This window comes from Chlorocebus sabaeus, chromosome 5 (genome assembly GCF_047675955.1).
Source record: "Chlorocebus sabaeus isolate Y175 chromosome 5, mChlSab1.0.hap1, whole genome shotgun sequence".
Lineage (NCBI taxonomy): Eukaryota > Metazoa > Chordata > Mammalia > Primates > Cercopithecidae > Chlorocebus > Chlorocebus sabaeus.
Window position 1 is genome coordinate 53,748,183 of NC_132908.1, and position 15,217 is coordinate 53,763,399.

General features: G+C 49.6%; 2 protein-coding genes and 1 pseudogene across 2 annotated transcripts; all 3 read left to right on the forward strand.

The window, feature by feature from the left end:
- Positions 1–145: 145 nt before the first annotated feature.
- LOC103233032 (metallothionein-2-like) lies at positions 146–1,556 on the forward strand. Its single transcript, XM_007993358.3, has 3 exons — positions 146–317; positions 916–981; positions 1,324–1,556. The coding sequence occupies exons 1-3, from the start codon at positions 290–292 to the stop codon at positions 1,413–1,415; spliced, it is 186 nt and encodes a 61-aa protein (XP_007991549.2). The 5' UTR covers positions 146–289; the 3' UTR covers positions 1,416–1,556.
- Positions 1,557–5,945: 4,389 nt separating this feature from the next.
- LOC140711682 (metallothionein-1-like) lies at positions 5,946–7,192 on the forward strand (annotated as a pseudogene).
- Positions 7,193–11,886: 4,694 nt separating this feature from the next.
- On the forward strand, positions 11,887–13,626 carry LOC103233044 (metallothionein-1X). The gene is made up of 3 exons (XM_007993381.3): positions 11,887–12,015; positions 12,615–12,680; positions 13,395–13,626. Exons 1-3 carry the CDS (start codon positions 11,988–11,990, stop codon positions 13,484–13,486), a joined length of 186 nt encoding a protein of 61 aa, XP_007991572.1. The 5' UTR covers positions 11,887–11,987; the 3' UTR covers positions 13,487–13,626.
- Positions 13,627–15,217: the final 1,591 nt, after the last annotated feature.

The window sequence follows — 15,217 nt, forward strand, 5'->3', positions numbered from 1 at the left end:
CACAACGCCTCCCGCGCGAGCCGGTGCGAAAGGCGGAGGCCAGCGGTGTGCACCAACCTGCACTCAGGGTGCTTTGCGCCCGGCACCTCTGCTGCACACAGCCCAGCCCAGGACTACTGGCGGCTTGGACTCAGCTGGTCCGGTGCAAGGGCGGGGCGGAGTCTCTGCTCCCGGCGCCTACCCCTGACTACAAAAGGAGCCGCCAACTGCTGCGCTTCACCACATCTTACACGTGTTCCACTCCCTCTTCCCTTCTCGCTTGGGAACTCCAGTCTCGCTTCAGGTTGCGATGGACCCCAAATGCTCCTGCGCCGCTGGTAAGGGACGCCCGGGTTCTGTGCCTTGGAATGCCAAATTCCCAGACACCACAGAGAGTGCCCCTGGGTTTGAGGAGGTCGCGTTTTGCGATCTGAGCTGAAGGTGACTCCTTTATTCTTCCTTGAGAAAGATTCTTCCTATTCTTTCCTCTTGGCCAAGCTCCTGAGAGCGTTGCCCTCCTCCCTGTGCCTCTATGTCAGAGTTGAGGGTCTTGAGACTCAAGACTGTCCTGCTCCACATCACCCCGTTGGTCAGGAGACTGCTGGCTGAGCCTCAATGCTCTAACCAGGCTCTGAGCCGCGGGATTGGATGGGAGGCATTGGATAGGAGGGGACATTGCCTCTTCTGGGTTCTTGACAGAATGTCGAAGTTCTAGTCTTCCCGGGCTGTGCCTGGACCCTGGGACTTTCCTTTTGAATAAAAACAGGAGGGTGTTTGGCCTTCCCAGCATGAAGGGGTTTCTCTTCCTCTGTTGAGTGGGAAAGGAGCTCTGAGGGCTGGCCCTGCACAGACGAAGGGACACTGGACACTCATTGACCCACTGCTGTACCTTCTGCATCTCACTCACCTTTCACTGGCTTTTGCTCTTCCTTGCAGGTGTCTCCTGTGCCTGCCCTGGTTCCTGCAAGTGCAAAGAGTGCAAATGCACCTCCTGCAAGAAGAGTGAGTGCGGGGCCATCTCCAGGAATCTGGGGCTGTGGCTAAGGTTGGGAGGGAACCCAAGGTTGGCCCTGAGTGTGTGCTTCTGGGGAACTGGCCTTCCTTTGTCCCCCTAGGCCATCACTGCCTTTCCAGTCTTCTGCCCTGTCCAGGGCTCCTGTGGGGCTGGGCAGTCTCTCATAGAAAGACTCACCTCAACATCCACCACTTGTCTCCTGACAAAGCCACACCATCCTGAACTAAGGATCCTCGGGGGCTGGAGTCTGAGCTCGAGTTAGGCCTGCTGTTGGGACAGGGAGCTCCCTGGTCAAGTCTGCTGCGACCTCTGTCTCCCTTTTTCCCCAGGTTGCTGCTCCTGCTGCCCCCTGGGCTGTGCCAAGTGTGCCCAGGGCTGTATCTGCAAAGGGGCGTCAGAGAAGTGCAGCTGCTGCGCCTGATGTCGGGACTGCCCTGCTGTCAGATGAAAACAGAATGACACGTAAAATCCAGGATTTTGTTTTCTACAACCGCGACCCACTTGCTACATTCCTTTTGTCTGTGAAATATACGAATAATAATTAAACACAGACTTGGTTCTGGTTCTGGTTCCTGTTGTATTTTTTGGAATAAGGGACTGGGGTGGGAGATTGAACTGGGAGTTTAGAGACTGGGCTCTGGATGGAAATGTGAGCCTCTAACAGTCTGAGTGCCTTCAGGCAAGCCCAGTTACATCACAGACCTCCATCTTCTATAAAATGCACCTGCACTGTGCCGGATCATGCTTCCATATGAGCATGGAGACATACGCGATCAGCTCCAATCATGTTAAATGTGGCACAGAGACTTCTCCATTCCTCATGTTTATTCTCAGGTTTCCCTGACCAAGTTCAGTTCCTCAGCAGATTTTAGGTTTGGAAGTGACCACAGTGGGTGGATTCCAATGCCTGAGTTGCTTGAATCCTACACGGGGCTTCTCAGACTCCATGGCGAAGAGACAGTTTTCATTTTCTATCCATCCCAGATCTAAACCTTTGTAAATAAAGTAATATTAATTATGAAGATAATGAAACACAAAATATAGAACCCACTTGTTACATTTTACACACAAAAAAACTCAATAAATACACAAATAACAGAAAAATGGAAGATTTACAAACTCTGCACATATGTTCATAGATGATTTGCATTGCAAACTGGAAACAGCAGACTGGCCCCACTGTGGACCACACGCCTTCAGCAGCACAGGCCAGGACATTCTCATGAGGAAGCATCAGGCTTGGCCTAGCCAGCATCACAGACAGCACACTCAGGACACTCGCTGAACCCTGAGAGCTCCCTGTTGGAACTTGGCTCTGAATCTTTGGAAATTCCTCCCAAGTTCAGACTGAGGTTGTTCCTCTTTCAAGCTCCAGCCCTTGACTATTTCAAACCAGCATGCTCCTGGCAAGACACTGTGATTGTGGGTTGCAGATGGAGTTATTTTGGAATTTTCATTTTGATTTCATCATCTCCACAATTGCTAATACTTTATTTACTGAAGTTCTCAGAACATAGCTATGGCAGATTGTGCAACTGGCTGAGTGTGGTGATGTTCCTTAGGAAGGAAAGAGTCCTGGATGTCTTGTTGATGACAAGTTAGTCACTCCATTTGTCGGGGGGATGCTATTTGATGTTCGATCCCTAAGGAGGAAGGTGAGTCTTCTTGCCTAGAAGTCAGGACCACACTTACCTGCTGCTTCCCTGTGAAGCGATTTCAGGAGGCAGCCTACACCTAGGGCATAGTTTTAGTTGTCAGGCAGTCCTAGTTCACAGCCCACTCCACCACTTACTGGCTGTGTGGTTTGGGCAAGTCACCCAAACTCTCTGAGCATCTAGTGCCTCATTTGTAGAAAGGAGATTATTCTCAATGCAGGGATTAAATGAGAGAGTGGGCCAGGCACAGTGGCTATTCATGCCTGTAATACCAGCACTTTGGGAGGCAGAGGTGGGAAGGTTGTTTGAGCCCAGGAGTTTGAGACCAGCCTGGGCAACATGGAGAAACCCCATCTCTACAAAAATTACAAAAATTAGATGGCGTGATGCCATACACCTGTGGTTCCAGCTACTCTGGAGGCTGAGTAGGGAGGATCACTTGAGCTCAGCATGTAGAAGTTGCAGTGAGCCAAGATCGCGCCACTGTATTCCAGGTTGGGCAACAGAACAAGACCCTATCTCAAAACAAAACAAAACAAAAAACATAAACAAAGCAAAACAAAAAACAAAAACAGAGAGTGGCCTGGCAGCTGCCTAGGTTTTAATAAGCAATAGTGATTATGATCATTCTCTCTGCACTGACTTTCTTGGAAAAAGATATCATTAAATCCTAACTTGCTCTTGAAGAAAGGCTCATTGGTTTGGAAGCATTGCTCTGGATGGGATGCTGTGGAGGTGTTGCATCCCTGGCTGATCCAGTGCCAGGAGGAGTGTGGATGTCCTCCTGCAGAAAGTCCGCTGTGATAAGACACTGCCCCAACATTTGAACACACATAAAATCCTTTCCCATTCTTCATGTCATTTGACTTTCATGCAACTTGTTGAATGAAAGTCACAAGCTTCAGGACAGGGACAAAAAATATTCAGGGGCTGGCGTGCTTGAGTCATCTTTCAGAGGAATTAAACAACCTGCCCAATGCCACACAGCTAAGAAGGAAAGGGATGAATGAACCTATTGTACAGCTGGCCTCTGTCCCTGCCCACAGCTGGCAGATCATGCCATCCCTGGATGCTGAACCCTGCCCATCTCAGTTCAAAGTTATAAGGGACATTGGAGATGAACAAATTTTGCTCTTGGCTTGACAGATAGCAACTGAGGCCCAGAGAGGTCACGGCTATGCACAGGGATCTGATCGCTAACTCAACGTGCTTCCACAGCTGCCTCCAGCCAGGCATTCGGCGTCCTCATCTTTGTGTTGACTTGGTAGCATAGAGCACGGGGTAAGGACATGATGCTGCAGTCAGACTGTATGAGTGCAAATCCCACCTCTGCCACTATATGTGTGACACAACCTCTGTGTCTCAGTCTCATCAGCTGGAGTATAATAATATCTGGTTTGTAAAATTGAAAGTTTTGATTCATATAAGGAACTTAAAAAGGCACTTGGCCAGGGGTGAGTCATCTATAACATTAACCGCTCCTTTTTTTCTTTTCCTCATTACATATAGCATGGGGGATATTTATTTACTCACAGACAAAACAGCCAGGCCAGATATGCTCATTTGTGTATCCTGTTATTCTCATCTACTACGCAAACATGCGTCCTGTGATCAAAAGGGACATTTGCTCTTCCCATATAATATTAATCAACTCTAGGGACATAGAGATATAAGCAAGATTTTATGCCTCATGTCAGATAAAAAAGAATCTCATTTCTGCACTCACAGTACTATATTTTACTTAACATATAACATGGAAGTGATTGATATTTTCTTAAATATTATTTTTTATTTAAAGCGAACACTTTTCCACCAGTGAAAATGAAAAATCAGTTTTATTCCACACATAGAAGATAGTCAGAAAACGCCGGGCACTGTGGCTCACCCCTGTAATCCCACCACTCTGGGAGGCCGAGGAGGCCAGATTACTTGAGGTCAGGAGTTCGAGACCAGCCTGGCCAACATGGTGAAACCCAGTCTCTACTAAAAATACAAAAATTACTGCGCATGGTGGCACACGCCTGTAATCCCAGCTACTCTGGAGGCTTAGGTAGGAGAATTGCTTGAGCCCTGGGGACAGAGGTAGCAGTGAGCCGAGATCATGCCACTGCACTCCATCCTGGCCAACAGAGGGAGATTCCTTCTCAATAAATAAATAAATAAATAAATAAATAAATAAATAAATAAATAAATAAATAAATCTGTCAATAGAGAAGTGCTGACAACAAACTTGGGCCCAAGGAAGGCTTGATCTTGGACACCTTCTCTTGAGAGGCTGGCTAGATTCAAATCAGTGACAAGTTTTCAGCTCTGCGATGTTGAGCAAGTTACTTAAACTTTTTGTTACAGTTGTCAGATTAGTAAAACGGGTTCATAAATAGTATTTCCCATTAGGATTGTTGGGAGTGTTCAAACAATGAATGATTTAAAGAGGTCTGTCTCATTCTAAATGTTACACGATAAGAACATTGAAGAGAAATATCCACTTCTCTCCTTGATTGAAAGCAGGGTCTGCATGTCACCTAAAGTCATCCTCTTTGGAGGACATCCCTCATTTTTAAAACTGCCATCCTGCAGTGGGGTGGCCGGTAGGCCTGGGGTAGTCCCAGAGAACTATATGAAAAGGAGGACACTGACAAGTGTGCCCGCCATCACCTCAGAGGAGGAGCATGGAGGGAAGAGAGAGAGACCGACCCGTGGTCGCCATGTTCTGTATACAGAGGCAACGAGTTTGAGGGTCCTAGGTAGGAAGAGGTACAGGCAATGCAGGGGGAGGGCGAGGGAAAAGCAAAAGTCACCTCCACTGCCGTTCATCTGCGCAAGGCTCACTCGCTCTGCTCTCCGCTCCAGCCAATGAAGAAAGTGAGCACGAGGATGGAGCTGTGCACTGACCCCGGAGAGTCGAAGCTGATGGTGACGGTGCAGGGCGAGAGGAGAGAAGGGGTTGGGGAAAGCGCGACCACCTAGGAATGGGAAATGGCCCTCAGGGTGGCAGGGACGCAGTACTTTTGGCAGCACAGCCCCTCCCGTGCGAGCGGGCGCCAAACGGGCGGACCCAGGGAGCCCACCAAGCTGCACTCAGGGGACTGTGCGCCCGAACCGCCTACTGCGTACCGCCCACCCCAAGACCGCGGGCCCCGCGGATTCCGTGTGGTGGTGGGGGAGGGGGTGCTCTGCACCCGGCCCCCTCCTCTAACTATAATTGAACTCCCGGTTCCTAGAATCCACCACGCCTCCCACCTGCCCCCTGCTTCTTCGCCTCTCCCTTAGGAACTCCAGCTTCACCTCGCCTCGTCATGGACCCCAACTGCTCCTGCTCCACTGGTAAGAGATACCTGGTTTCGAGGCCTTAGGATCTCCATTTTCATTCCAGAGGATAGAATGTCCCCAGGGGAGGAGGGAGGTGCATTTTGAGCTCTTCCTAAAGTGCACTCCTTTACTTTGCACTTCTCGTGCTTTTTCCCCGTCAAGGGCCTTCATCACCACTTAGAACGCTGCCATCTTCCCAGCGCCTCCCATTTCTGAGAAGACTGAGGCTCAAAACTGCCAGGTCACCCAGATAGCCAGTGGGGTCCTGGGCTAGGACGCAGTGCTCTGTCCAGCATTAGAGCTGCCTGAGGTGGATGGGAGGCAGGACGCATTGCCTCTAAGGGATTCCTGACAGAAGGCCTTGTGGAGTAAAATTAGGAGGGCGCCTGCCCATCGGAGCCTGTGTGGAGAAAAGATGGGGCTGGTCTTCCATGTGCCTGAGCAGAACAAGGTACCAGGTTTCGCGTGCACTGAGCAGGAGGATGCTGAGGGCCTGCTCCTAACCCTGCACCACACTCACTGCTCACTGCCTTTCTCTCTTCCTTGCAGGTGGGTCCTGCACCTGTGCCGGCTCCTGCACATGCAAAGAGTGCACATGAACCTCCTGCAAGAAGAGTGAGTGTGGGGCCTTGCCTGAGAATCTCAGGGCTGGGCTGAGTGAGAGGAGGGATCTCAGATTGTGCAGGCAGGAGCACGCTCATCACTAGCTTCCCACATCCCCTAAAACGGATTCAGGATCAGAGCTGGAGGAACATTAGAGATGGTTGATTCCCAACCAATCTTCATTCTTAACAATGGGTAAACTGAGGTCACAAGAGGCACCAGCCGGCCAACCATAGACCTGATTCTTGAAGACTTTCCTCACTGAAGTGTATGGTCCTGGCGAATTGTCCTTCCTTTGTCCGCACAGTCCCAGTCACTGCCTGTCCAGTCTTCTGCCCTGTCCTGGCTCAGTGGGGTTGAGCAAGTTTTTCATAGGAAGGCTCTCACTGCAAACATCCACCATTGTCTCCTGACAGAGCGCACCACCCGAACGAAGGCTCCTCCGGGTCCCGGTGTGAGCTTGAGCCAGGCCCACTGTTGGGGCAGAGAGGTGCCTGTTCAAGTCAGCTGTGACCTGTCCCTCTCCCCTTCTTGCCCAGGCTGCTGCTTCTGCTGCCCCGTGGGCTGTGCTAAGTGTGCCCAGGGATGTGTCTGCAAAGGGACATCTGACAGGTGCAGCTGCTGTGCCTGATGTAGGGAAAGCTCTGTTCCCGGAAGTAGAAAGTGTACAAACCCAGAATTGCTTTCCATACAGCACTGACCCATTAGTACATTTTTTAAAATAAAATATGCGAATGATAATAAAAGTTGACTTTATTCAGGCTCGGTTTTATTTTGTGTGCCTTGGAAAAAAGTGGCCCGATACCCAACAGAGCTGGGATGAGGGACTGCACTGAGAGTCCAGACTCCTGGGTGCTGGTACCATGTCCTATCACCTTACACACTGAGTGCCTTAAGGCAAATCACATTACCTGTCTCAGCTAAAAAATGTAAAAGCATTACACATGTAGGCCGGGCATTGGTGTTCACACCTGTCATCCCAGCACTTTGGGAGGCCGAAGTGGGCAGATCACAAGAGGTCAGAAGTTCAAGACCAGCCTGGCCAATGTGATGAACCCCCCCATCTCTACTAAAAATACAAAAATTAGCCACGAGTGGTGTCAGGTGCCTGTAATCCCAGCTATTTGGGAGGCTGAAGCAGGAGAATCACTTGAAACCAGGAAGCGGTGGTTGCAATGAGCTGAGATTGCCTCACTGCACTCCTGCCTGGGTGACAAGAGGGAAACTCCATCTCAAAAAAAAAAAAAAAGGCAGTATACATGTAAGAGATATAATGTTATGGGCATCTGCAACAGACCTAAGCTTTGGGAAAATGAACTAAAATGAATTAGTATGAAATATAAAAACAAAATCTACTTTTTTATATTCAACAGGAAAATTATTAATAAATATAAATATATGAAAATAAAATAATACATATGAAAAACAAAATATGTGACTATATTTAAATAAATATATAAAAAATAGAAAAATAAAAATGTACAAACATTGCATATTTCTCCTAGGGTGTGTATTTCACACTGGGAACAGTATGTAGACTGACCCTCGTGTGTGGATCACATACCTTCAGCAGGGCTGGCCTGGACATGTCCAGAAGGAACTATCAGTCCTGAACTGCCCCATGTCACTCATGGAACTCTCGCTACCCCTGAGAACTCCTTGTTCTGATTCGGCTCTGAATCTTTGGAAGTTTCTCCCAAGGTCAGGCTGCAGTCTCCTCCTTCAAATTCCAGCCCTTGGTTACTTTAGGCCAGCGCAGTGAATAGGGAGGTGGAGCAAAGTGTCCAGGATTGTCCTGGCAAGCTGACTATAGATAGCAACTGGGGCTCCCAGGTGAAGTATTTGACTCGGCCTCTGCAGGGGTGATGGCATATTCTGTAATTTGAAGGGGTGTGGTGTGCATTGAGAAGGATGAGGACTGATCATTGCTACCAACAGCTGGTCCCTCCAGCTATCTTCTCAGGGAATTGTTATTTGTGGTTCAATCACAGGGAAGATGAGACAGGTGGCCCAGGAGTCAAGCCCTAGATGGGCTGCAGGTGCTGTTTGTGAAGAGGGGATTTCAGAAGGGAGCCTGGGCCAAGTGCAGGCTTTGGTGTCACACAGCTGGGTTCACAGCCCACTTCACTCCTTACGGGCTGTGTGGCCTGCACAAGTCACTTAACCTCTCTGAGCCACCATTTCCTCATCTGTATACAGGAGATTATATTTCCTTGTAGGGATTAAATGGGACAGTGGCCTGGTACTAGTGGCCTAGGGCTTACTGAACAGTGCTATTATAATCATTTCTCCATGTGGACTTTCTAGACAGACAATCCTGTTAGCTCCCATCAAGCTCCTTGGAAAAGGCCCATCTGCCTGCAAGTGTTAAGTGGACTGAAGTTGGAGATGGGTTTGGAGTCTTGCTATTCTGGTCTCAAAGCCATGTGGATGACCTCCTGCACCAGCTCTCTGGGATGAGAGACTGCTCCAGCATTCAGAGAACAAGCCTTTTCCACCTTTCAAGTCGTTTGATCTTCACACAAACCAGGGACACAGTGAATGTGCAGGGTTTGGTGAGATGGTGCTGTCTTCTAGAGGAGTTGTACTGTCTTCTAGAGGAGTTAAGCAATCTTCCCAAGGTCACACAGTTCAGAAGTAAAGGCATGAATGAATCTATGCTGTGGGTGTCCTCATGCCCTCGCCGTAGTGGAAGATCATGTTGTCCATGGATGCTAAGCCCAGTCCTTCACATTCCAGAGCTGGAAGTACCCATGGTTAGTTAGCCCAATTGTGCCCCTGACTTGACAGCCTGGGAACTGAAGCTCAGAGAGGACATACAGCTATGCAGAGACTCTGATTGCCAGCTAAGCACTCTTCCTCCTGTGCCTCTGTGACAGAGTTAGTGTTCTCATGTGTCACATGACAGGGTGACATAGGGTTGTGGTTCAGGGAATTATCCTATGGTCAGCCTGTATGAGTGCCAATCCCAGATGTATTATCATGTATACTTGGGTGACACAACCCCTCTGTGGCTCCGTTTCCTGCCCTGTAAAAGGGGCAGAATATAATAATACATCACGTGCTGTATAAGGACCTTTTAGTTATAGATGCACTACATATAGGATGGTGGTCCTATGAGGTTATAAGGTAATTATACTGTATCTTTCTGTGTTTAGCTATGTCTAGATACACAAATACCACTGTGTTATAATTGCCTTCAGTATTCAGCAGAGTAGCATGCTGTATAGGTTTGAAGCTTAGGAGCAATAAGCCATATCACATAGCCTAGGTCTGTGGTAGGCCATAGTATCTAGGTTTGTTATTATACACTTTACACTGTTTGCACAACCATGAAATCACCTAACAATGCATTTCTCAGAATGTATTCCCATCACTAAGCAGCATATGACTGTAATGGGGTCTGACTTGTAGAAATACAGGATTTAATAGGTATAAAGAAATTAGAATGGTGCCTTGTACATGGCAAATGATCTATAATATTAACTATTATTTTGTTATTTTTATTCATGGTTGGTATGGCCTAACTGCTTGTGTGCCTCCAGTATTCATATGTGCAAATCTAATTTTCAGTGTGTTGGTATTGAGGTGTGTTGGTATTGAGGTAGTGAGGTGGTGCATTTGGGAGGTGACTGAAATAAGAGGACCTAGTGTTTATGAATGGGATTAATAAGAAAGGCCTGAGGGAGCTTGTTTAACCCTTTCCACCATGTGAAGACCCAGCAAGAAAGAGACATCCATGAGGAGCGGGGCCCTCACAAGACTCCAAATATGCTGGTGCCTTGACCTTGGACTTCCATGCCTCCAGAACTGAGAGAAATATATTTCTGCTGTTTTAAGTTACCCAGTCTAAGGTATCTGGTTATGACAGCCCAAACATCTCAAATAAAGGCATAGTTGACATTTTTACTCCAGACAGAAGAGCCAGGCCTGGTGTTCCTGTGTGTCCTCTGTCTTTCTCATCAGCCACATGAGCATTGACCTGTGGTCCGGACAGGGCCCTGCACTCTTCCCACAAAATAGGGATTCACACCTGCAATATAAAGCCATGAGCAAGACAGTCCCTGTCCCCATAACAGAAACGGAAAGATGCCTGCCAGTTCTGCTACCACCTGCACCAATATGTGAGTTAACTTTTTCTTTCAAATGATTCCTATTTGCTTAGAGATATTTAGATGAAAGCAAACTCCTTACCACTACTGAAAAAAGAATTAGTTTAATGTCCAGACGTAGAAGGTTGCCATCAAATTATGCTTATTCATATTCCCTCTGCATCTCTGTTTTGCTTCCAGGACTGACCTTGATGCTTGGTTTTGTTTAAAGATTTCAAGCAGTAGAGAGATAAATATACCTAGGCCAAAGGGAAGCTTCATTATTGCCCTGTCTCCCTTGGGACGCTGACCGGATTCAGACCCAGCAGTGCCACTTCGCAGCCCTCTGACCCTGGGCTGGTGGCTCGAGCTCCTTGTATTGTCGTTGTTCAGATTAGGAATATGGGTTCATAACTAGAATGAATATCCCTTTAGGGTTGCTGTGAGGGTTCAAAGATGCAAAGTGACTAAACAGGGCCTAACACGGATTAATGTTATGTAGAGTAATAGGCATATGGAAGGAAAAATAACCATGTTTCTTGCATTTTAATTTAATCCAGAACCCGCATATCACCTAAAGTGATCCCTTTTCTGGGGGCATCCCACATTTTCCACACTGTCATCCTGTAGTGGGGTGCCCGGCTAGCTGTGGGGAGACCTGGAGAGTTTTATGCAAAGGAGGACCCGGGCAAATATGCCCATTCAGCCTCTCAAGAGTGGAGAATGGAAGCACGGGGGCAGAGCCCTGAGTCTGTTCTGTCCCTAAACATAAGAGAAACGTGGCCAACAGACCGAGGTGGGGACGGGGATAGGGACCGGCAATGCAGGACATCCGAGTGTCACATCCTCGGCCTCTCATTTGCACACTGCTCCCTCGCTATGCTCCCCTCTCCTGCCGATCCAGGGACGTGATCCAGGGGCTCTGGCAAATGCAAAGCTACACACAGTGGAGCGGGGATTGGGGGTGTGTAGACGGCTGGGATTCCGAGTTTCCTGGCACTTCTAGGAAAGGGAGAGGCAGGCAATGTCAGGGAAATTGGAAAGGGCAGGCAGGACGCCAGGGACGTCACGTACCGCTAGATTCACAATAAGCTGGGTCAAAAGGTCGGGCCCGGCGGTGCGCCCGACTCTGGGCTCACGGGGTGATGCACCCGGCCCAGGATCGCTGGCAGTGCAGACTCAGCGAGGGCGGGTGCAAGGACGGGGCGGGGCCTCTGCGCCCGGCCCGCTTCCCGTGCTATAAAGGGAGCCGCCGTCCCCTGGGTTCCACACCCCTTTCGTCTGTCCCGCTGCGTGTTTGCGTCTTCATTGGGAACTCCTACTTCTTGCCTCGAAATGGACCCCAACTGCTCCTGCTCGCCTGGTAAGGGACACCTGGCTCCACGCCTTGGGATGCGCGTTTCCCAGCCGCAGTACAGACTGTTTCTGGGTTTGAAGAAGTCGCATTTTAAGTTCTGAGCTGAAGGGGCTCCTTTATTTCGTTAGGTGCTTTCTTCCCAATCACGTCCCTGAGACCACTTCCCTCCTCCCTGTGCCTCTAAGTCAGAGTTGAAGGTACTGAGGCCCAAGGCTGTCCTGCTCCATGTCACCCAGTTGGTCAGGGCGCTGCTGGCTGAGCCCCAATGCTCTGACCAGGCTCTGAGCAGCCAGAGTGGATGGGAACCTGGGGGGCTGTTGCCTCTTCGGAGTTCAGAACAGAAGGTTCTGGCCTCCCCACTTCTTAGGCTTCCTGGGCTGTGTCTGGAGCCTGGGACCTTGCTTGTGGGGTAAAAGCAAGAGGACACTTGCCCTTCCCAGAATGAAGGGAGAGGAGATGGGGTTCTCGTCCTCTCCCCTGAGTGGGAAAGGAGCTCTGAGGGCTGGTCCTACAGCACAGAGGAGGGGGAACTGAAGCGTTATTGACCAGCTGCTGTACCTTCCGCATCTCACTCACCGCTCACTGCCTTTTTCTCTTCCTTGCAGATGGTTCCTGTGCCTGTGCCAGCTCCTGCAAATGCAAAGAGTGCAAATGCACCTCCTGCAAGAAGAGTGAGTGCAGGGCCTTCCCTGGGAATCTGGGGGATGGGCCAAGTTAGAGCAGGGAACCCAGAGTTCTGCAGGCAGGGGCAGGCCTATGACCAGCTTCCCCAAACCCCTCCCTCAACACCTAATTCAGAATCAGACCTCAAAGTGCCTTAAAAATGGGTGAATCCCAGCCTCTTATTACCAAACTAGAAACCAAGGCCCAGAGAGGTTACCAGGTAGTGCTGGGAACAAAGCTGGAATGTGAATCTAGGTCTCCTGCCTCCTGAGGCAGCCTTCTTAACCTTTCTGGGTCCTGAAGCACTTAAGGCCCTGGATCTTGGAGACCCCGGGTGATTTGGAACCTGATGATCCAGCCCTTTCCTGCAGAGGCAGCCCAGAGCTTCCCTGGCCTTCCCCAGAACTGCTGTGTCAAGGGTTTGCCCCCTGTCTGATTATGAAGATTTTCTTCATTTAAGTGTAGGTTTTGGGGAACTGGCCTCCTTTTGTTCCCATACCTGTCCAGTCTTCTGTCCTGTCCCGGACTCAGGTGGGGCTGGGCAGCTTTTTCATATAAAACTCTTATCCCAAAGATCCACCAGTTCTCTCCTGACAAAGCCATGCCATCCTGAAATGATGGTCCTCTGGGGCTGGAGGCAGGGCACAAGTCAGGCCTCTGTTGGGACAGGGAGGTGCCTGATTGAGCCTGCTCTGACCTCTCACTCTCCCCTTCTTCCCCAGGCTGCTGCTCCTGCTGCCCTGTGGGCTGTGCCAAGTGTGCCCAGGGCTGCATCTGCAAGGGGACATCGGACAAATGCAGCTGCTGTGCCTGATGCTAGGACAGTCCTGCTCTCAGATGTAAATAGAGCAACCTGTATAAACCTGGATTTTTTTTTTTTTGTACATCCCTGACCTGTTTGCTACATCTTTTTTTCTATGAAATATGTGAATGGCAATAAATTCATCTAGACTATTCTGGCTCCGGGCGCCTCATTTGTCGTTGGGTATATGGCACTTGGTTCCAGTTGGGTTGTAGGAAACCCAGATTGTGGGGCATTTCAGACAGGGGACCATGGCAGTGGGGGTCTGTGTGCAAGGTTCCTGTAGTCCTGCCTGGCCTTGGCTCTCCTTTGTGAACTATGGTAAACTAGGGGGTTTATTCTACCACCCTCTAGCAACAGTTAACAGGTAGTAGCTGCCCTTTTTGTGTAGCTGTGACACAGCCTATACTCACCGGCCACCTATGGTGCACCTACTGCATACACCGTGAGGCCTGAGGTTCTCAGTGGTGAGGGGAACAGGGAGCTTATGGACTGCTGGGGAGAGAGAGAATGATAGAATAAGGAATCTTGTAAAGGAGAAGGTGCTGTGACTGAATGCACTTGGGGTGAGCCTGAATGAAGAACTCTTTCCACTGGGATCTGAGAGCTGCATTCCTGCAGAGGGCACAGCTCCAGCAAAGGTCCGGAAGTGGGGAAGAGCCTGGCACTCAGAAGGCGGGTGTGTGATTGTGTGAGGGGAGAAGCCCATGTTCCCTTTGGAGAGGGGAGGGCAGAGGCCACATGCCTCATTAATCTGAAGGACGGCCTCACTCAGCACAGCTGAACCACTTGGAGAGGCTGGAAAAGTGCTCAAGCCAGTATTCCACTTCCCCCACCCCTGCAGCCCCGTTTCCGATTTGTTTAGGGCTAAGCAGGCCCAGGGAACCTACTTTTTACTTTTTAATAAGTACCTAGGGTTGCAACCCACCGAAGCAGTCACACGGAATTATTTGGTGAAATAAAATGGCCTCTGCCAGTTCCTCTCTGGTCTCAGGACCAGGAGGTATTTTCCATCCCAGCTGGTATTTGGAGCAACTCTCCAACATGTGGCTGCCTGTCCTGGTGGCTGAGGGAACCTGGAGGTGCCCAGCTTCTGGCTGGCTGTGGAGGGAGAGGCTGGCAAGCCTCACCAAGCAGTGTGGCAAGTGTCTTCATGGAGACCAAACCAAGCTCAGAGGGCAGATCTGAGCCTCCTTGAGGGCTCATGCTAGGGAAACACCACCTCATTGAGGTTGGGCTGGTGTCTGAGGTGCCATTCTCTGGGGAGAGAATCTGGCAGGGACCTCATAAGGCATGGGCAGGAGTGTGATGTGGGCACCGCCCTGTTTGAGATTTGGTCCAGAAGCCCTGGTGCCAAAGTCACAAATGCACCCAGCCGTTGCTCTTTCATAACTCTGTTTTGGGAAATTGCAGCTGCCAAACCTCTCAAGGGATAGGTACAAAATGTTTTTGCTAGGTCTGACAAACATGATCATTCAACTTACGACTTCTTTTCCAAGTCATGTGTGAAGTGGCATCCTGTTCCATCCATCACCCCCAGTCCTGAGCCCCATCTTCCTTGGGGCTGGGTGGGGCATGATTATTGTGGATGTCTGTTGGAGAGATTAATTTACAGTCATTCACATTTTTTTTTGATGTGGCTCTTATTGGAACGCCTTGTTTAATTTCCAGAAGCTTCAGTGTCAAGCACACCATCATGAAACAGCCTGGTAAAGCAGCTAAGTGCATCAGCTCTGGAGCCAG